A 17197-nucleotide genomic window follows, 5' to 3' on the forward strand; every position below is an offset into this window, starting at 1 on the left:
AAACATATATTACGATGAGAGGGTAAGGCTCACTGTATATTTCTTGATCGGGTTCTTAGTTTTCACCTTCAATGTGTCTATAACCCATTACTATTCTGTAGGAGCAGTTATGTTATTGAACTATAAGTAAAGGTTATCCTCTACCAATTCTGCTCCAATTTGTTTTGCAACATCACATAGTTAAAGAAGAAATTATACTTCCACGCTGGATTGCCCTTCTTTGTGTAATACATTTATATACTATAGCAATTAGTTTTTTTCTGCCAAATGATGTGTATTATTATAATTATTATTATTATTATTATTCCATCAGATTCTGCAAGTATTTATTTGATAGGATATTTGGTGTGCCCAAGATTGGACATATGTACAACATAATATTGTAAATGTTATAAATTGCCTCCAGTTGTTGTCAACCTTTACATATAAAAAAGTGTTAAATTCTACTAATAAAAAACATTAAATTAAATACAATAAAAGTTTCAGCCCGATACACAACATAATTTACTGTCTAAGTTATTTCATATCAAGTAATTAATGTGTTTTCATCCGTACTTCTTTATCTAGCTAGATATTCTAGATAGATGTTCTTTCCAAATAGCACCCAACCTTTAAGAAGCTTTTTCTGTGTATATGGCAATAGCCTATCAGTGCTTACATTTGGGCCACATGAGAAATAAGTGTTCCCGTCAAAATATTCTCAATACAGGGGACACTGTTTAAAGAATTATTTCCGGGAAATATTTAGATATTTCCAATTCTGCACATAGTTAGAAAAGTGTTACTTTCAAGTGAGTGGGTGAAAAATGACAAATTCATGTTGAAAACCAAAGAAATTAAATATGTTGGTGATAATTACATGTGGTTATAGTGTGGTGTACACAACTTGTTTGAAAACTAGCCTCAATCATGTAGTAAGGGACATATACGATGCTGCAAAGTACCTGCACCACGTTAGCAGAAGCTTTACAAAACCTTAATGCATGTAACTACCTTATGAAATTGTAAAAATTACCCCCCAAAAAAATAAACTTTAAAAAAAAAAAAAAATTACAATTTGAATGATCCATTATTAGTTAGAATTAAAATTTGCATGAGATAACTTGGATGGAATACATCACACCCCTAATCAATATGATATCTGTATCATCATACTTGGGGCGGTTTCCGACCCCGCAAAGTTCTTACGTACCCTTTAATGTCCAAAAATGTATTTTTGATTTATAGGAATGGGGGTACCCATTAAAGAAAAAAAATACAAATGGAGTACATGGTTTGTAAAACATAGATACCAGGGTGCTCTGTGGGAACAAAATATCGAGAAACGCTATCTTACTCTGCTACCCGCAAACTCTTTTAAGTAAATAACACTTCTTTTTATTTCCTTCACACACAGTATAGTAAAAATAAAAAAGACTCTGTGTAGCGGGAATATGCGTTTCCTTTTCATACTAGACTAACACCTCTTAATACTGATGTATTAACCACAGTGGGTTGGTACATTGGTTGAGTTATGAATTCACACGCACTTGCTCAGCGTAGTCGTCGCCACAAACCCACTGGTAACTTGTTCAGCAAACAAGCTTGTTTGGGCAGCCAGAGATCCTGATCATGCCTGGAGGGGCATTGATTAACCATTATATATATATATATATTATTTTTATTTTTATTTATTTATTTATTATTATTATTATTATTATTTTTATTTATTTTTAATATTTATTTTTTTATTTATATTTATTTATTTATTTATTTTTTATATATTTTTTTTTTTACTTTCGTATAGTGAATCTTAAAAGGTAACATTTCTAAACAATTACCGGAAAAACGCACTAAGAGTAAATAAAACTATTTTACTTCTCACCTCTTTACATTGTAGCCCATACAGGTTCATAGTTTATTTGTGAGTCAAGCATCGTCTTCTTAATGTTTATTTTAAGAGTCATTTTGAAAAGTACATAGATAAACAGTGGACTGTCTCTGCTAATATACCGCATCTGCTTCCATTGTTAAAAGGGCAGGGAGAAAGTGCGTCTATTGCCCAAATCCTAACTATAACCTTAGCATAATATTGTAACTGAACGCCCCCCCCCATTTGAATAGTCCGTAATTGAGTGTGGATGACCTTTCAAGCTTGAGAATAGAATAAAAGAAACATTTTTACCACCAGGGTGATAATTTGAAATAATGCAATTTACATTATCCCTATTCATATCGGACTGCAGATTGTCATAATCAGCCGTCTGAAGACTAAACTGCGAAGCCCGACCTTGACGTTCTTCCTATGGACGGTTCCCTTTTAAGTGTTGAAACTCCCGGTTATCAATCACTATTGTCTGCTCTTCAATTAAGCACACAAGACCTTTTTATTTTTACCATCTGGGATGACCTAAGAGGTTCCATGGCTGGGAGACAAAGTCTGAATGTGGCGAAAGCTTCCTGAGCCGCTCAATGGAATATCTGTCGCACGGTGTGGCTTTTTAATCGCTTGCTATTCTTAGGTAAGTATTTTATTCTGATTGTGAGGCTTAGGCGCTGGAAGTGATTAGACACATGTGATTACAGCCCTGTAGTTATCATTTGGCAGCTTTGGTGGAGAGTGAATGAAAGGTGGAAGCGACTAAAAACTTGCGTAAAACAAAAGGCTACTATAATTTATTTTATCACTCTATTATATAACGCAAGCTAGAAATGTATTACGATTTAATGAAAGAAAATAGCAAACATAGAATTCCGTGGGATAAGCATTGCTTACAATACATCTTTCTTTGCCATCATTATTTGTGTTTTTTCTTCTTTTATAATAAATAAATATAATATTTAATTTTATTTTATTTATTTCATTTCTTTTTGGTATGGACGAACGTGTATATTATCCACTTAAATAGGAAATACCGTCCTCTACCAACAAAATATTGTTTTTACAAGAATAAAACAAAATAAAAACTTCAAATCAGAAGCTTATAAACTTTTCTTGCATTTTTAGGACATCTGAGGACAGAATGAAAGTTTCCGTGGCTGCTTCTTTATTACGGTGTCATACCTAAAGTTGGGGGGTGGTTTGGTGAAAGAAAGATCATTTAAAAAAAAAAGACTGTAGCGTCCACTGGGATTCTCAGATATCCATTCAGGATTCCCAGTAAGTAATAGCTTTTTGTTAAAATTAAGCTCAGTGGTTTCAGTATGTAAAGGGCTGCCTTTTATACTCAGAAATCTATGAAAGCATCAGCATAACCTTGAGCCAAGCTTTGCCCAAACTGATCGCTATACAGGTAGACCAGTGGACAACAGACTTTCTTTTTTCTTACATAGCCAGATATATATATCAATCCCGCTAATAAATCTTGTCCGTAATCCCACTTTGGTATTTTTATTTCTCAGTTATATGTTTGTTCCATTCAAAAATCTCTAGGTTCTGGGTGCTTGGTTTATGAATAGATTGGTCACTGCCGATCGAGGACTAAGACATTGGCAGATTAACGTAGCATAAGGAAAAAAGGTAAACCCTAATGGGGGCAAAGACGTCACAGGGATATTGTCTCTTTGGAATGTTCTCGTATAAAAAATGTCTTCTACAATTCATTTTTGATTTGTAGTTTATTTTTGGATTTTTTTGGATAATTTTGCAGCCTTTGTTCTATGCTTCTTCTGATGGAATCATATTTTCCACAGTGGCTAGTGAGTAATAGAACACTTCGTCCTGATCAGAGTCACGAAGGGGGAAACTGGGGAAGAAAAGAGGACCTAGTGCTTTATGGCCAGTAGCCGCAAAATTTGCTTGACTGCAAATGAAACCACTGGATGTGCAGCGTAAGTGGCAGCTAAGGTTAGGTGTCCCTCGACATCCGCCATCAGCCCCCAGGTATGTCATGTCTTTATGGCTCCCCTTCTCACTGGGGTATTTAAATGGCCTACTCTGCTGAATCCATCGGGATACAAGCCTATCTCCCAGTGGGTCTGGTTAAAAACCCATCTTTATTGACAACAAGAAGCCCCCCTCCAACTGATCAATATGCTAATAAAATGTTTTTAATCCTTATGCGTTCTAATGAATCTATTCAATCTGGATACTTCTTTTCCCTCTTATCTTCTGACAACAGAATACAAATTCTGGTTAAACAAAAACATAGTAGAGTTCATATTTAGAAAGTATGTTTTTCTTCCATAATCGTCCCGTATTACACAGTTAATTCCGACGCACTGTGTCGATGGTTTCTGTCTGGCCAAGGAAAATTAGCCATTCTTTAAGACACTCTTTTCAGTTGGCACAGGGATGGTTATTATGTAATCCTCTATTAAAAACAAGAGGTATGTTTTCTTAAATATCAAGTTAGTTATTTTATGCAAAACGCATATATTACATCTGAACCCTCTATTTTGTTAATAGGAACCTCCACTGCTGTTTTCCAGACAAAGGCAAACTTATTCTACAGTGTAGGCACAGACTATCTATCCATCACTGTCAACTTTCAACTACAACTGTCTTCTGTTCTTACCAGGGGGAAAAAAACTCAATCAATCTCCATTGAGGCTCTTTTTTTTTCATGGTCAGAGACCAGAATCTATGATTGTGGTCAATGGCGTTTCAGTTTTGCAATTAGGGCAGGGGTCTTTGGGCCAGATGATTCTTACCACATCAATTCCATCGGTAGCGTCCTCCTTGTTTATACAGAGGAGGACTAAATATTCCTAACGCTCTTTTTGTTTTTCTTTCCTCCAGAGGTGAGCGATCACGCTCCGAGATGCGTGTGGCGAGAGTATATTTAAAAAAAAAAAAAAGCCACGTTAAAACGCAAGAATAAAATGAAATTCTATTAAATTCTGTAACGTTCTATAAATATTTTTCAAGAATGCTTATTTTTTTTTTCCGTTGAAAACTAATTGTGCTTTACAATAACGCCGCGGATTAGATAAATTACAGGTTAAAGGTTTATTAATTCAAATCACTCTTTTTAATACTTAAGTATAGTTTTTGTATTGTCATGCAAAGTATGAAAATAATGGATAGCTATGCTTGTGTGGAGACTTGGGAGGTTAATGTGTAGGGTGGTAGACAAAAAAAAAACAAGAAGGGGCTTCCTACATGTAAAAAAAAATAGGAGAAAAAGGAACGACTCTTGATATAAACCTAATACGGGATAATGAAATAATTATGATGCTTTTGTAATGTATTTTGGTGAAAAAAAAAGTCTTCCAGACCCTCGCCTAGTGGAGGGTGAGTTGGTCGGTGCCGTGGGACACAAGACACGCTGTGAACAAGCCAAGACTGAGCCAAACCAGCTCTACGCATAAGAAGACTCCATCTCCCTCCTATACCTTCCACTGATTGTGGTTCGTGATCCAGTCTAATGAAAGGGTTAATCAGGTCAAGTATACAATATCGGACCACTTACGTAGTTATCCAAGTCTTATTAACCAGCAAAATGCTCCATGTTGGTAAGAACGATATTTCAGATCTAAACTTCCAAGTCTCTCTTTATGGCGAGATGCAAACATACAGTATATATATATAAAAATACCAGTAATAATCAATCAAGCGTCAGTATCGCGGGGGCTTTTTTTTTTTTTTTCCCAAGGAGAAAGACTGTGTTTATATTATACATGACCAGAGGGTACTTGCCAATCAACGGTGGCGCTTGGTAATTGTGTGCGTGATTGGATCAGTGTGCCTTTGAATGAACACTCGGGGTTTAATCAAAGTGATTGAGTTGTGTGAATCGAGCTTTGGTCAGCAGAGATCAAAAACCTGTTTTTTTTTCTTTTTTTGTGCCTTTAAAAAGGCTAGCATGGAGCGTATTGTGGCGTTAGCCAAAAAAGGCAAGTTCCACTTCAAGCGGGAAAGGCACCGCAGTTCCAAAGACTCAAGGTAGACACACACAATAACATTAGGGGTCCCTGGTGATTTCTATGTCTTTCTTGCATAAAGAGGCGCCAATTCCAGTATATCGAGCCCCTGCTACATATATATATATTTATAACAACGATGACTAACCATATCTGCCATATCTACAGATACAGGCAGATATATTGGCCAGAAGTCACCTGACTGATTGAGGGAAGACATTTAAAGAGTCCGAGCACCGTCTATATAAAATACATGTCAGTGTAGTAGAAGGTTCCATGTTACCTGATCATTTAGATGACAGACGGCGAGGTTTTGATCGTCACATGAGCAGGCCATCCGGATAAACTTAAGCCAGTTCCCACTTCCCATCTGGTGGTTTTCTAGGCAAAGTTTTTCATTCCCCATTTCATCAGAAATCTGAAAGCAGAAGAGAAAAAAAGACTTTAACCGTTGTTTTTGATGGAATTTTTTTTTTTTGTGTAGGTACTAAATTAAAAAGTAATTTGGCCTAAACAGAAGCCTCATGTTTTCCACAACTTTATTCATCAGGGTAATAACCTTTCCAATTGACATATAATCAGGGGACCCATATTTTTTCATAGAAATTGCTATATTTCAAAGAATTATGTTAACCAAATGAAGTCAGAATGAATCCAGTTATAAAAATACTACCCATCTTCTATCCAGGCATATAGGGAAAGGGTTTGAGTTACAGCAAGTGCATTGGGCTGTTATAGAACCCCATGCTTCCCAACTGTCCTACTTTCTGCGGGACGGTCCTGATTTTGCCACTCTATCCTGCCGTCCAGCTTTTCAGGACAGAGGTAGAGCTTGGCGAGACAGCGGGATTCAAGATCCCAATCCTGTGGTCTTGATTTCGTTCTCCGGTTGGACCAGTTGGTTTTTGTGTTGTTTTTAAACTTGTTCTATGTTTATTACCAGTGCTTCTAATGCAATAATCATCCCTAGTGGGTCGTACAAGGAATTTAGGCAATTAGCCGCGTCTGACATTGGGTTGCCATCTGTATAACAACGTTGTCTCGTATTCATTGAGAAGAAGGTTGTGAAAGATGTTTTGAAGGCATGGTCACATGTAGTCATGGATATAAAAGCTTGTTGGTAAATACATTATACCTTAAATTGTATCTTGCAGAGTTTGGGGGATATAGATATGGCGATGTACGGATATTCTCTAGATGAGTGGGTTAAACTGGTTCACACAGAGCGTCTAACCAGGGCTTAATTCATGGTGAAAGCCATGGGAATAAGCATGCGAAGATGGCCTTTGACAATCATAGCTAGAAGCAATGAATACTGTACACAATTGCGTTACTGTTATTCCATTGTGTACAGAGTGTTAGTAACAATCCGAAAAGACCTCGATCACACGGTGGTGCTGCAGCTGAATGGAGCAGTGAAGTCCCCATATAAAGTTCTCTGTTATCGATGCTACTTTGTATCTGGCATAACCTCTGCTCTTTGTTCAGCTTTGATTATTTATGTCACCATCAGAGACATATCTTGGCTCGTTGCTGGCCTAGTCCTGACCCAAGGCAGTTTCACAGCCACCCCACCACCACTTACCTATGAGGCCGCAGTCCACTATGCTGAGCACTGGTATATAACGTCAAATCCCAGTACACTGCATGTGCGGCATGGAGTAAGGTCACTGGGAAGGCTGTGCCCGCTAGGCACAGTGCTCCATCGTGTATATGAGTCAATCACAAGGGTGTTCCCAACTGCCCAACGGGGCAATGGTGCGCCGGGAAGCCTGATAGGGGCGATCTGCCCCGGGTTATGCCGCAGATGGGCTGCCACCCCCTGGAACTGCTGGGTTGGCCAAGACTACTCTGAATACGTATAGGAAGCGTATTATCTTGTGTTAGATAGCAGAACAGATTTTGTAAGGTCAATGAGTTTAGAAATATATAGAATAAACCTCATTTCGGGACTTAAAGCCAGATGCCAAAATATAATATAATCTCGGACATCTACTCATATCGTTTTTGGACTATTAGTATAGAGTTTTCAAATATACATATGACACGGGTACCGATTTTTCTGATATATTTAATATTTTTCCCCATTTCAAACATCCTATATTTTTCCCCCTGGAAAAAAAATGCCTTTTTTAAACAATCTTTGAAAAGCGGCTCATGTTGAACATCAATGGGTATAACACTTTAATTTTGACAGCAACACTTTTGCCTTCATCAACCAAGACCAGCCTATCAAAATATGAATCACTCCCAAAAATAACCACCTAAATTTCCTTTTTCTGCCACTAATATTGAAAATGTTTAAATAAATTATCCACGCTGGAATCTGTGCTTTATAAAAGTGAAGACATTAGGAGAAACATTAACTAATTTGTACCTTTCTAAACTCTGCTTGGTGTTACGATAAGTGGGGGGTCTCATTTATCTCTCACCCAACTGGGTTATGCCTAGTTAGACAGAGAACTTGGTATAATTATTATGATTTCGCCGGTTCTTGTAAAACCCACACAAATAACCCTGTTGTTTTCAAGTTCTCTCATTGTTTATTTTTTTTTAGCGGGGATTTCATATTTTTCTGTATTTTACACCTCTAATGTTATATAAAAGCCTATATTTTCGTTATCGTCAGTTACTTTTCCACTTAGAGAATTTTGTTTTATGAAGTTGTGGGATCCTTTTTATTAAGCTTTTTACCTATTATTGCACCTATATAAACCCCCGTCCTTAGCCCATATGGAATGTTTTATTTGATTTATAAGACACTTGTTTTGTTGTGTTCCAAGCCCTTCTTGTCCATTACATGTACTATTCCCCTTCTTCTAACTTCACTAAAGTTATTGAACAAGTTATTGCTCATACAAATGTGTCTCATGTTGGAAGCATCCATAGGTGCGCTCTTGGTAGCGGCAATTAAAAAAAAAACATGCTTGGAAGTATAGGGTTAATAACGCCATTTTACTATAAGGACTTTATATTATAATCTTTTACTTCAATGTAATGTTGTAAAACAAGCTGGCTATCTATGGTTACAATCCAAAGACTAGTATTCCCTATGGGTCACAAGTTTTAGTATATAACCAATGTAGGTACGGTATATACGGCGCTGCAGAATCTATAGATACCCTATCAATAAAATGTAATGTAATAGTCCATTATCACATCTCCTACCCTTGTAGAGGAATTCAGAGAGCTCCTTATATAATAACGATAAGTTTTCCGCTGTGCAACCGTACAATTAATAAATATTTTACTATTTTCCTTTAAAACCAAATTCTAATGTTTACGTCGCCTGGAGACATCTCCAATTTTTGTGAATTTAAACTTAAATAATGTTCTCTTACTAAAAATAAATCGCAGCCATTACCTGGCCAGCTATGACAGCCCCCCCCATACTTCCAAAGTGTCCATAAACCCGTTTTAATCTAGATTAATGATTGAATACTTCCATCCTTTATGTCTCCGTGATACAAAAACAGCTCTCTTAGCAATGAAAGCATCCTGATTAACATATCATCATCTTTACCTCCTTGTGTTCAATCCCACTCCTTCCTTTGGAAAGCTCTCCCCCTACCCGGTAGCCGCGCTCAAATACAAGATGATTTAGAAAGAAACCAAAGGGAGTGATCAGCGGGTAGAACTCCCGTGCAATTTCCTTTCATAGGAAAATCATTCCAATCTGGGTCTTATTCACCGCTTATATGATGGTACCCATTGCTTCCAACGTATACTGACTCATATAAACTAGTCTCGGATAGGGCGTACAATTAAAGGTAATTCTTTACAGATGGAAATGTATGCCCCCTTTCCAGTTTACGCAATTAAAACTCTTTCTTTTTCTTTATACACTGTCAGATCACAGCAGCTTAAAAAAAATTCGACTTGTCAAAACAAAACACACTTTAGAAGAAAAATCCTTCAGCGTTCATTTGTTTTATGGAATAGATTTCACAGTTTACTCTCGGAGGTCAAATTCTGTGGCGCTGGATTAGTTACGTACAACTAGAATAACATAAATGCATATGATAGATTTTCACGCATCAGATCAAAAGTGCTCCATGGATTCTTTTAGAAACCCTCCGGAACAATGATTTGGGGTTTTATTTGATAAACCGCAGGTATCCAGGTGAGTTGGACAATACTCGCATATCTGGGAGAGTGGCTTTGTGAAGAACCAGGGCTAGTCACGTCAAGTGTCGGGGGCTAAACCTAGACAGCCTTGAGCAGGTTGGAAGGTTGTGGGCATGATTCAAATACTGCTTCCCTGTCTGGAGAAACTCACTCAGAGACCCAGGGAAGCAAGGCTATTCTCAGAGACTCCAGGTCAAACCCAAAGAGCTCCCAGGTATGGCCAACCCAACCCTCTACTCGTACAAGAAGAGTTGAGCTGGTAATGTATAATGCATTGTTCATGTGAGAAGAAGTCATCTCATCTAGTTAACTATGCTTCATGCAGGGTCAGCTTAGCCCTTCTTGTGGCAGAAACGAACTAGGTGGACCCTATGTGATACAGTGATTTTTAGCGGGGCTAAACTGTGGGATTTTGTAAAAAAATTATAATATAATTTTTTTTATTTATTTTTTTTACTTTTTATTTATTATTTTCATCTTCTAAATCTCCTGTAGAAGTGGAGTGAACTGGTTTGTCTGATTAATGGGGGCACAGTGGGTCAAGCAGCTCATGTCTGGCCATGAGCTACCTGTTGGGGGTCCCTGATTAAGAACATTAAAATAAGCGAATGAGAAGCAGAAACCTCAAAGGCCCCCAAGGCATCTCCACATTTTACAGAACTCATTTACTAAAATGATTGTAATTTACTTTTTATGATCAATGTATTTTGTGTGAAACCATCGTTTTTACCATTTGTCAAAATTAAAATTTCCGTACCCTCCCGATACTTGAACAAAAGAACTTTAACAAGAACCCAGCTAGTGAAACGCTGCATAACATTGAACGTAGAGATACCGTAGCAAAGAGAAAAGCATTTTGATTTCCATCAAGAATGAAATTGCCCACTAATGAAAATATAAAACAAGCTCATTAAATAAATTGCACATTTTGTTTTGGAAAAGAGTTACTGGTATGCTTTAATGTCTGCAATGTTATGGGTGCACCGGCAAGGCACATAAAGATATATTGCGAGCCATGTGTTCGGGGCATGCGGCCGTATATGTGTGTGATTATGTAGTTCGTTAAAGCAATATACTTTGAGTTCTGCACAAGAGGTGTTTTTGACTTTATCCAGAGCTATGTGGCTAACACCTATAAAAAAACAATCGCTACTACAACACCCACATTGACGTTTGATGCCCTGAATTTAACAACAAGGTTACCTAATCTCCAAAAGTGAAATCTGTGGTTAATGTCACACCAGTTACTGTAGCATAAACATGTTGCCTTCTGTAGAGTTGGTCCACCAAATGTAAAGTTTCTAGCACATGTGTTTTGTGTAGGCTGATGTTTGAGGCTTGCAAATTCACAGAGTCACTTTTTTATATATAAATGGCTATTCTACAGGTAAGTGAAACAGGAACACTAGAAGACTAATGGGGGATAAAATGAGATTCCATCACCCATTGGATGGATACATGACGTTAGGCCAGACTGAGAATAATCCATGCACACCAGCATACAGGTTACGTAATTATATGTCTGAAAAATAGACCAACACTTGGTTTCAGTTTCCATACACAATACCAAGTCATATTGAGACAGACAGGCTGGACTTGAGATGACTCAGCGTCACTGGCACTTTAAGGACAGCAGCCGGCAATTAATGTACGTGTGGCTGCTGGCTGGATACGCACCACTGCGTGTTGTGTTCTTGCAGCATGCTGTTGCCATATCTGGGAACTCTACAAGTTTTGCCTGGAGACTCCAAGTGAAGCGCCGCTTCTCCGGGTCTCCAGGTAACCACGGAGAAACTCCGGGTTGTGGCGTTATGGTACACCCCACTCCCCCCCCCAGGCAGCTTTTGATGGGACCATCAACGTCAACAGGACCGTCTACCTACATTCTGAAAAGTGAGGGCTCCGGGTAGCTGGAGCCTGGATGTTCACAGGTAATGCTGTCATATGTGTCCATCTGGTAACCGCAGGACTTGATTTGCCAATGAAGCGCAGTATTGGTAAGTATGTGTCACTTTTGGCCAGAGGCCCAGTGGACATTTACCCAGTGTGCCCGATGGATCATCCATGGCTGAAGCTGGGTTATTTCTCATGTACTTTCCCACTTCAACGAACTGTAACCCCAAACCTTTTTATTGTGATTACCGTTTTAGACCGCAAATATTATTCCAAGTCTACCAATCCTATAGAGTCACAATTAAACCCATCTGATCCCAAGAGTTTGTATGTAGAAGATCCTAGCTCTATTGGGTCAGGATCTTCTTTCCTTTTTTTCTTGATCCTCACTGCATTTTACTTGCTTTGGCCGTTATTATTGTGATATACATGTTTACAGCTGTCACACACAGATTGCGCTGCTACATGCTCCGGACTGAAATGTCAGAATCCATAGATTACCAGAAAAGTCGTCATGGTATAATTCAAGCATGGCCGTATTTAATGAAGTCTTATGTGATGCCGCATGATTAGTATTTAAATGCACTTAAGGCGCGTTCAAATTCCAAAGGAAAAACCACTAATTAAAAAAAATCCACATGTGAAATTAACTCTACTAAAGGATCTTCTGTTGAATACAGCTAACCTAATATATACCTAATATATTTATTTTAGAAAAGTCTCAGGAATGTGCAAAGTGCTTTACAATATATATATTTTATGGAGCTAGAAACAAAACCGTGTGTATTTTAAATTCTCTGCTAGGAAGGAATAACCACATTTTTTTTTTAACTTTTTTTAATGCACTCATCAGATAATTACATGCCTACAAATGTATAATGTATGAATATATATATATACTGTAAATGTAAATACTTAAACCTTAACCACCTATTCTGTAAATATAAATATAAAAAAATATAATTTTTAATTATTTAATCCTCTATTATTTTTGTGTGGCAAGCGTAACAGAAGTTGGTAGGTATATATTAAAAAAAAATTAAGAAGTTTATGTTCATATGGGTCAATACGGTAAGCTCATAATAACAACAATATAGAAAATCAATTTAATAAAGACATTAATGGACAAAGCAGATCCCGAGAGGTAATCCTCTCTAAACCTCGCTCACCGTTGTGAACTTCTGGGCAGTTTTGGTGATGTCGATTTACTCATAAACATGAAATTCCTTCAAGTAATTAACACGCTTCCTGGGGATCCGGCAGATCCTTAATGAGAAATGTGTCGGCTGACACCAAACGCAACTGTGGAAAGCCAACTGGATTGTTCGACCCCAGCTTACTCATAGGAACGCGTAAAAAGGCAAAGCAGCATTCTAAATCTGAAGAGGGGGGTTATTGTACAATATCTGTATTTACGGAAAGTCCATTTTATTTCTAATGGCTTAAAACTATTTAAAAATGGCTTTTTTGGTGTAATTGTGAAGTACCTATAGCTGGTGGCCTATGAAAAGAATTAAAAAGGAATCTGAGCTCTTCTCCTTGTATAATTTTACTATGGGGGGTACACAGTGCTTAAGGGTCATAGTCGTCTATTATAGATCACTGTAGGTTGAGCTGGACAAGTTCCTAATTTCCCATTGTGATAACCAATCCTAAAAAAATATTTATAGTTTGTCTTTAAAATGTTAAAGTTGATTAAAGAATTGTGTATTATTGATGATTAGAGAATAGGTCAACCTTCTAATTTTCAACCATCAAATGATTTGCTTCTATTAATCTGTATTATATTCTGGAAACATTATGCTAAATATCAATTCTCACTTGGAAGCGTACTTTCGCTTGAAAAAAGTACAAAAGTGTGGTTTTTCTGGCAGGCGATTCAATACCAACCATAACCACAAATGTTGTCACATTAACTAGCGAGTCGGAGTCCGATGTTTGCATCACCTTTGCATCACCATAAATTAGAAATAATTTAAAATGTCTACAAGCATCAAGATCCAAATCGTTCTTGTCTATTAAGTTATTAATAGGAGGCATCGCTACTAATATTTTCATTATAATAGAAATAGGTGGTTATCTCTAAGAAACGTTATAGATTTCTTTACTTCCTTAACCGATGTTGGCATTAAAGTTTTCCAAACCAGGTTATAAATTTTTTATACAGTAAAGATCCCCTCCTGGATTCAATGATGAACCCCATCCCTAGGGGGAACTCAATGGCCACAGTTGTAAATGTCCTTAAAGGTCTTCTGCTCATGGGTGGGTTCACTGGTGGTTCTCTAGACCAGCTGAACCTGAGAGGTAAGTTCTATAGCAATGTTCATTGTTCAAAGTCTGCAGATCATATTCTTAGAAGGAATTGGAATAGGAAGCAAGCTCTTCAATATTTGCTAAACCTGATAAATATGTGCAAGCTAAATTTGAGATGAAAATGTATGATTTAGCCCCAATATATATTTTGTTTGGTTCTTAAGAACATTGTTCTACACAGTCAAGCTCTAGAACCCCATGCAAACATTCACAACTCCGGCAGCTCACTTTTCTAGCATAATCATTCTTATTTGAAGTTAAAAGCCTGCGAAGTAACAACGTTTTAAGCATTGAATGTGCTTCTTGGATGCTAAAAGTCTTCTAGCACTGAAGACGTGAGCCAATATTTCTTTTTTTTTATTTCAAATGTTTATTTAAGATTTTCTTAAACAAAATAAGGGATAACAGAAGAGAAATAAGGAAGGGGGACATGCCATAATTCATAAATACAAATATTTTTCAGCAGCATCAATACTTATTATCAAACAAGCAATTATATCTAATAATCTAGCAAAGAAAACAAAAAAGAAGAAGAAAAAAAAAAAAAAAAAAAAAAAAAAGAGAAAGAGAAAGAAGCCGGGGGTGTTATAATTATTGTAGGTATGCTTAAACATTATTTAGTTTTGAAATCCAGTCCTCATAAATTACTACTCTTCTAAGGTGAGTCTGACTAACCCATCCTAGCCCTTTTTCCATTTGTAGTTGGTATAATAATTGTTTCTTCAGTTGCGACCATTGAAAGAAATGATTATGTTTCCAAAACCTGGCAATCAAAATTTTAGCTGCCGAAAAAGAGTGTATTAATAAAATTTTATTATCAATTGAAAGAGGGGATGGAAATAGATGAAGAAGAGCAACATCAGGGGACTTATTTATCTTATCTACTGCCAATTTTGTAAGAAGATCAAAGACCATGTCCCACAGCTGACTGACCACCCCACATGACCACCATATATGTATGTAATCGCCTTTTTCCCTATTGCATCTCCAACATATCTCTGATGCTCCAGGGAACATTAGGCATAACTTAGACGGAATCCAATACCAGTAATTTAGAACTTTAAAATAATTTTCTCTAATTGAAATAGAATGTATAATATTATGAGTTAAAGATATTGCATTTTGCCAATTTTTCTTTGTAATCTGTGTCCGTGTCGCTTTAGACCATTTAGAAATGGTGTTAGAGTGGTCTACTCCGTCTATCTTTTCTATTACCTCATGTATCTTTGTCAAAATTTTCTTGGATTCTTTTCGGTTGAAAATGTGGCCTAATTTTGAATGAATGTTTGCATCATTGTTATAAAGTGCATATCTAAGGAAATTTTTTATCCTTAAATAGGGAAAAACTTCTGTAGATGGTAAACAGAATTGGTCGACTAATTGATCATATGGTTTTACAAGATTATCAATCAGAATATCCTTAAGATTTTCAATGCCCGACCTTTTCCATTTTAACAGAGATATATCTGCTAAATTAAGTTCTACAATATCTAGCTGCGCTGTATCCAGAATTTTGTCTTTAAGCCCCAGTTTTTTCTTGATTTTAAACCATTCCTTTATGGTATCTTTAATTATAATATTATTTATTGTGTGGGTCTTTATCTTAAACTTAGATTGAAATTCCCACACACAAGATGATAAATTCCTAATTCCAGAAAGGTGTTGCTCGATCTTAAACCATGGTTGGTTCCTATTAGATTCTAATTGTAAATTGTATATATGTATTACCATACATGCCTCGTATGCGCGCACAATCCTAGGATAGCTCAAACCCCCTTTATTCATTTTTTGTGATAGGAGCTTAATTCCCAATCTTGATTTTCTACTGTTGTTAATAAATCCATTAAAAGAGGTTTGTATCAAACTCAGCCATGGGGCTGGCATTTTTAGAGGAAAATGTCTGAAGATGTAAGTCCATTTAGGTAGAATATAAGAATTTATTACATTTATTCTGCCAACCCATGATAATATATTATTTTTCCAATTTTTCAGCAGGTAATTGGTCTCTTGAAAACAGGAGAGAAAGTTTCTTTCCATCATATCCTGTACTTTCGCTGTTATTTTGAGACCTAAATAAGTGAACTCTTGTACTACACCTTTAAGTTTAAATTCCTGTAGTATTGATTGTTTAATTTGAGCACAAGTATTTATGAAAAGAATTTCTGATTTTCCTATATTAAGTTTATAATTGGAAATTTCTGAATATTTATTTATAATTATCATTAGTTCTCTAATAGACTTTGATGGATTTTCTATTGTAAGGAGAACATCATCTGCATATAGGCACATTTTTAATTCTTCTTGTCCTAATGTAATGCCTTTAATTTTTTCATTTTCCCTTATTATAATTGCTAGAATCTCCATGGTTAATATATACAACATTGGGGATAATGGACATCCCTGTCGTGTTCCATTATTAATGTGAAACCATTCAGATTTAATATCATGTGCTACAATCCTAGCCGTAGGGTTTGAATATAAGGCCTTTATTGATGACAGGAAATTGCCCCCCATTCCATATGACTGCAAGGTCTGGAACATAAAGTTCCAATTAATACGATCGAACGCTTTTTCTGCGTCTAGCGCTAACAAACAGATCTGTCTTTTTTCAACATTAGCAAGATCTATAGTATCGATTATGCGTCTAATATTGTTATAGGCAAGTCTATTGGGGACAAATCCTATTTGATCAGGATGTATTAATAAAGAAATTACTTGCTTCAGTCTCTCTGCTAGAATTCCTGCGAATAGTTTCATATCTTCATTGATAAGTGAAATCGGCCTATAATTAATTATCTCTTCTGGTGTTTTATTTTGTTTTAGTATGGGTATGATATTGGCTCTTAGCAATTCTTCTGGAGCATGGCCTTTATCCATTAATTCATTGAATAAAGCAGTTAAGTATGTAACAATCTCACAGTTGAATTTTTTATAGAAAAGGCCACTAAATCCATCCGGGCCTGGACTTTTGCCGTTTTTAATCTTATGTATAATCTTTAACACTTCAGATTCTTCTATA

The 17197-nt window shown here is 36.5% G+C and overlaps 1 protein-coding gene across 1 annotated transcript in view; it reads right to left on the reverse strand.

Annotated features, from left to right (window-relative positions):
* PRDM16 (PR/SET domain 16) overlaps positions 1 to 17197 on the reverse strand; it is a 269442-nt gene that overhangs the window by 40509 nt on the left and 211736 nt on the right. Inside the window, exon 4 of the mRNA XM_053452677.1 lies at positions 6128 to 6262. Coding sequence (XP_053308652.1) covers positions 6128 to 6262 — 135 coding nt within the window. The remainder of the gene's footprint in view (positions 1 to 6127; positions 6263 to 17197) is intronic.

Source organism: Spea bombifrons, chromosome 12, assembly GCF_027358695.1.
Source record: "Spea bombifrons isolate aSpeBom1 chromosome 12, aSpeBom1.2.pri, whole genome shotgun sequence".
Classification (NCBI taxonomy): Eukaryota; Metazoa; Chordata; class Amphibia; order Anura; family Pelobatidae; genus Spea; species Spea bombifrons.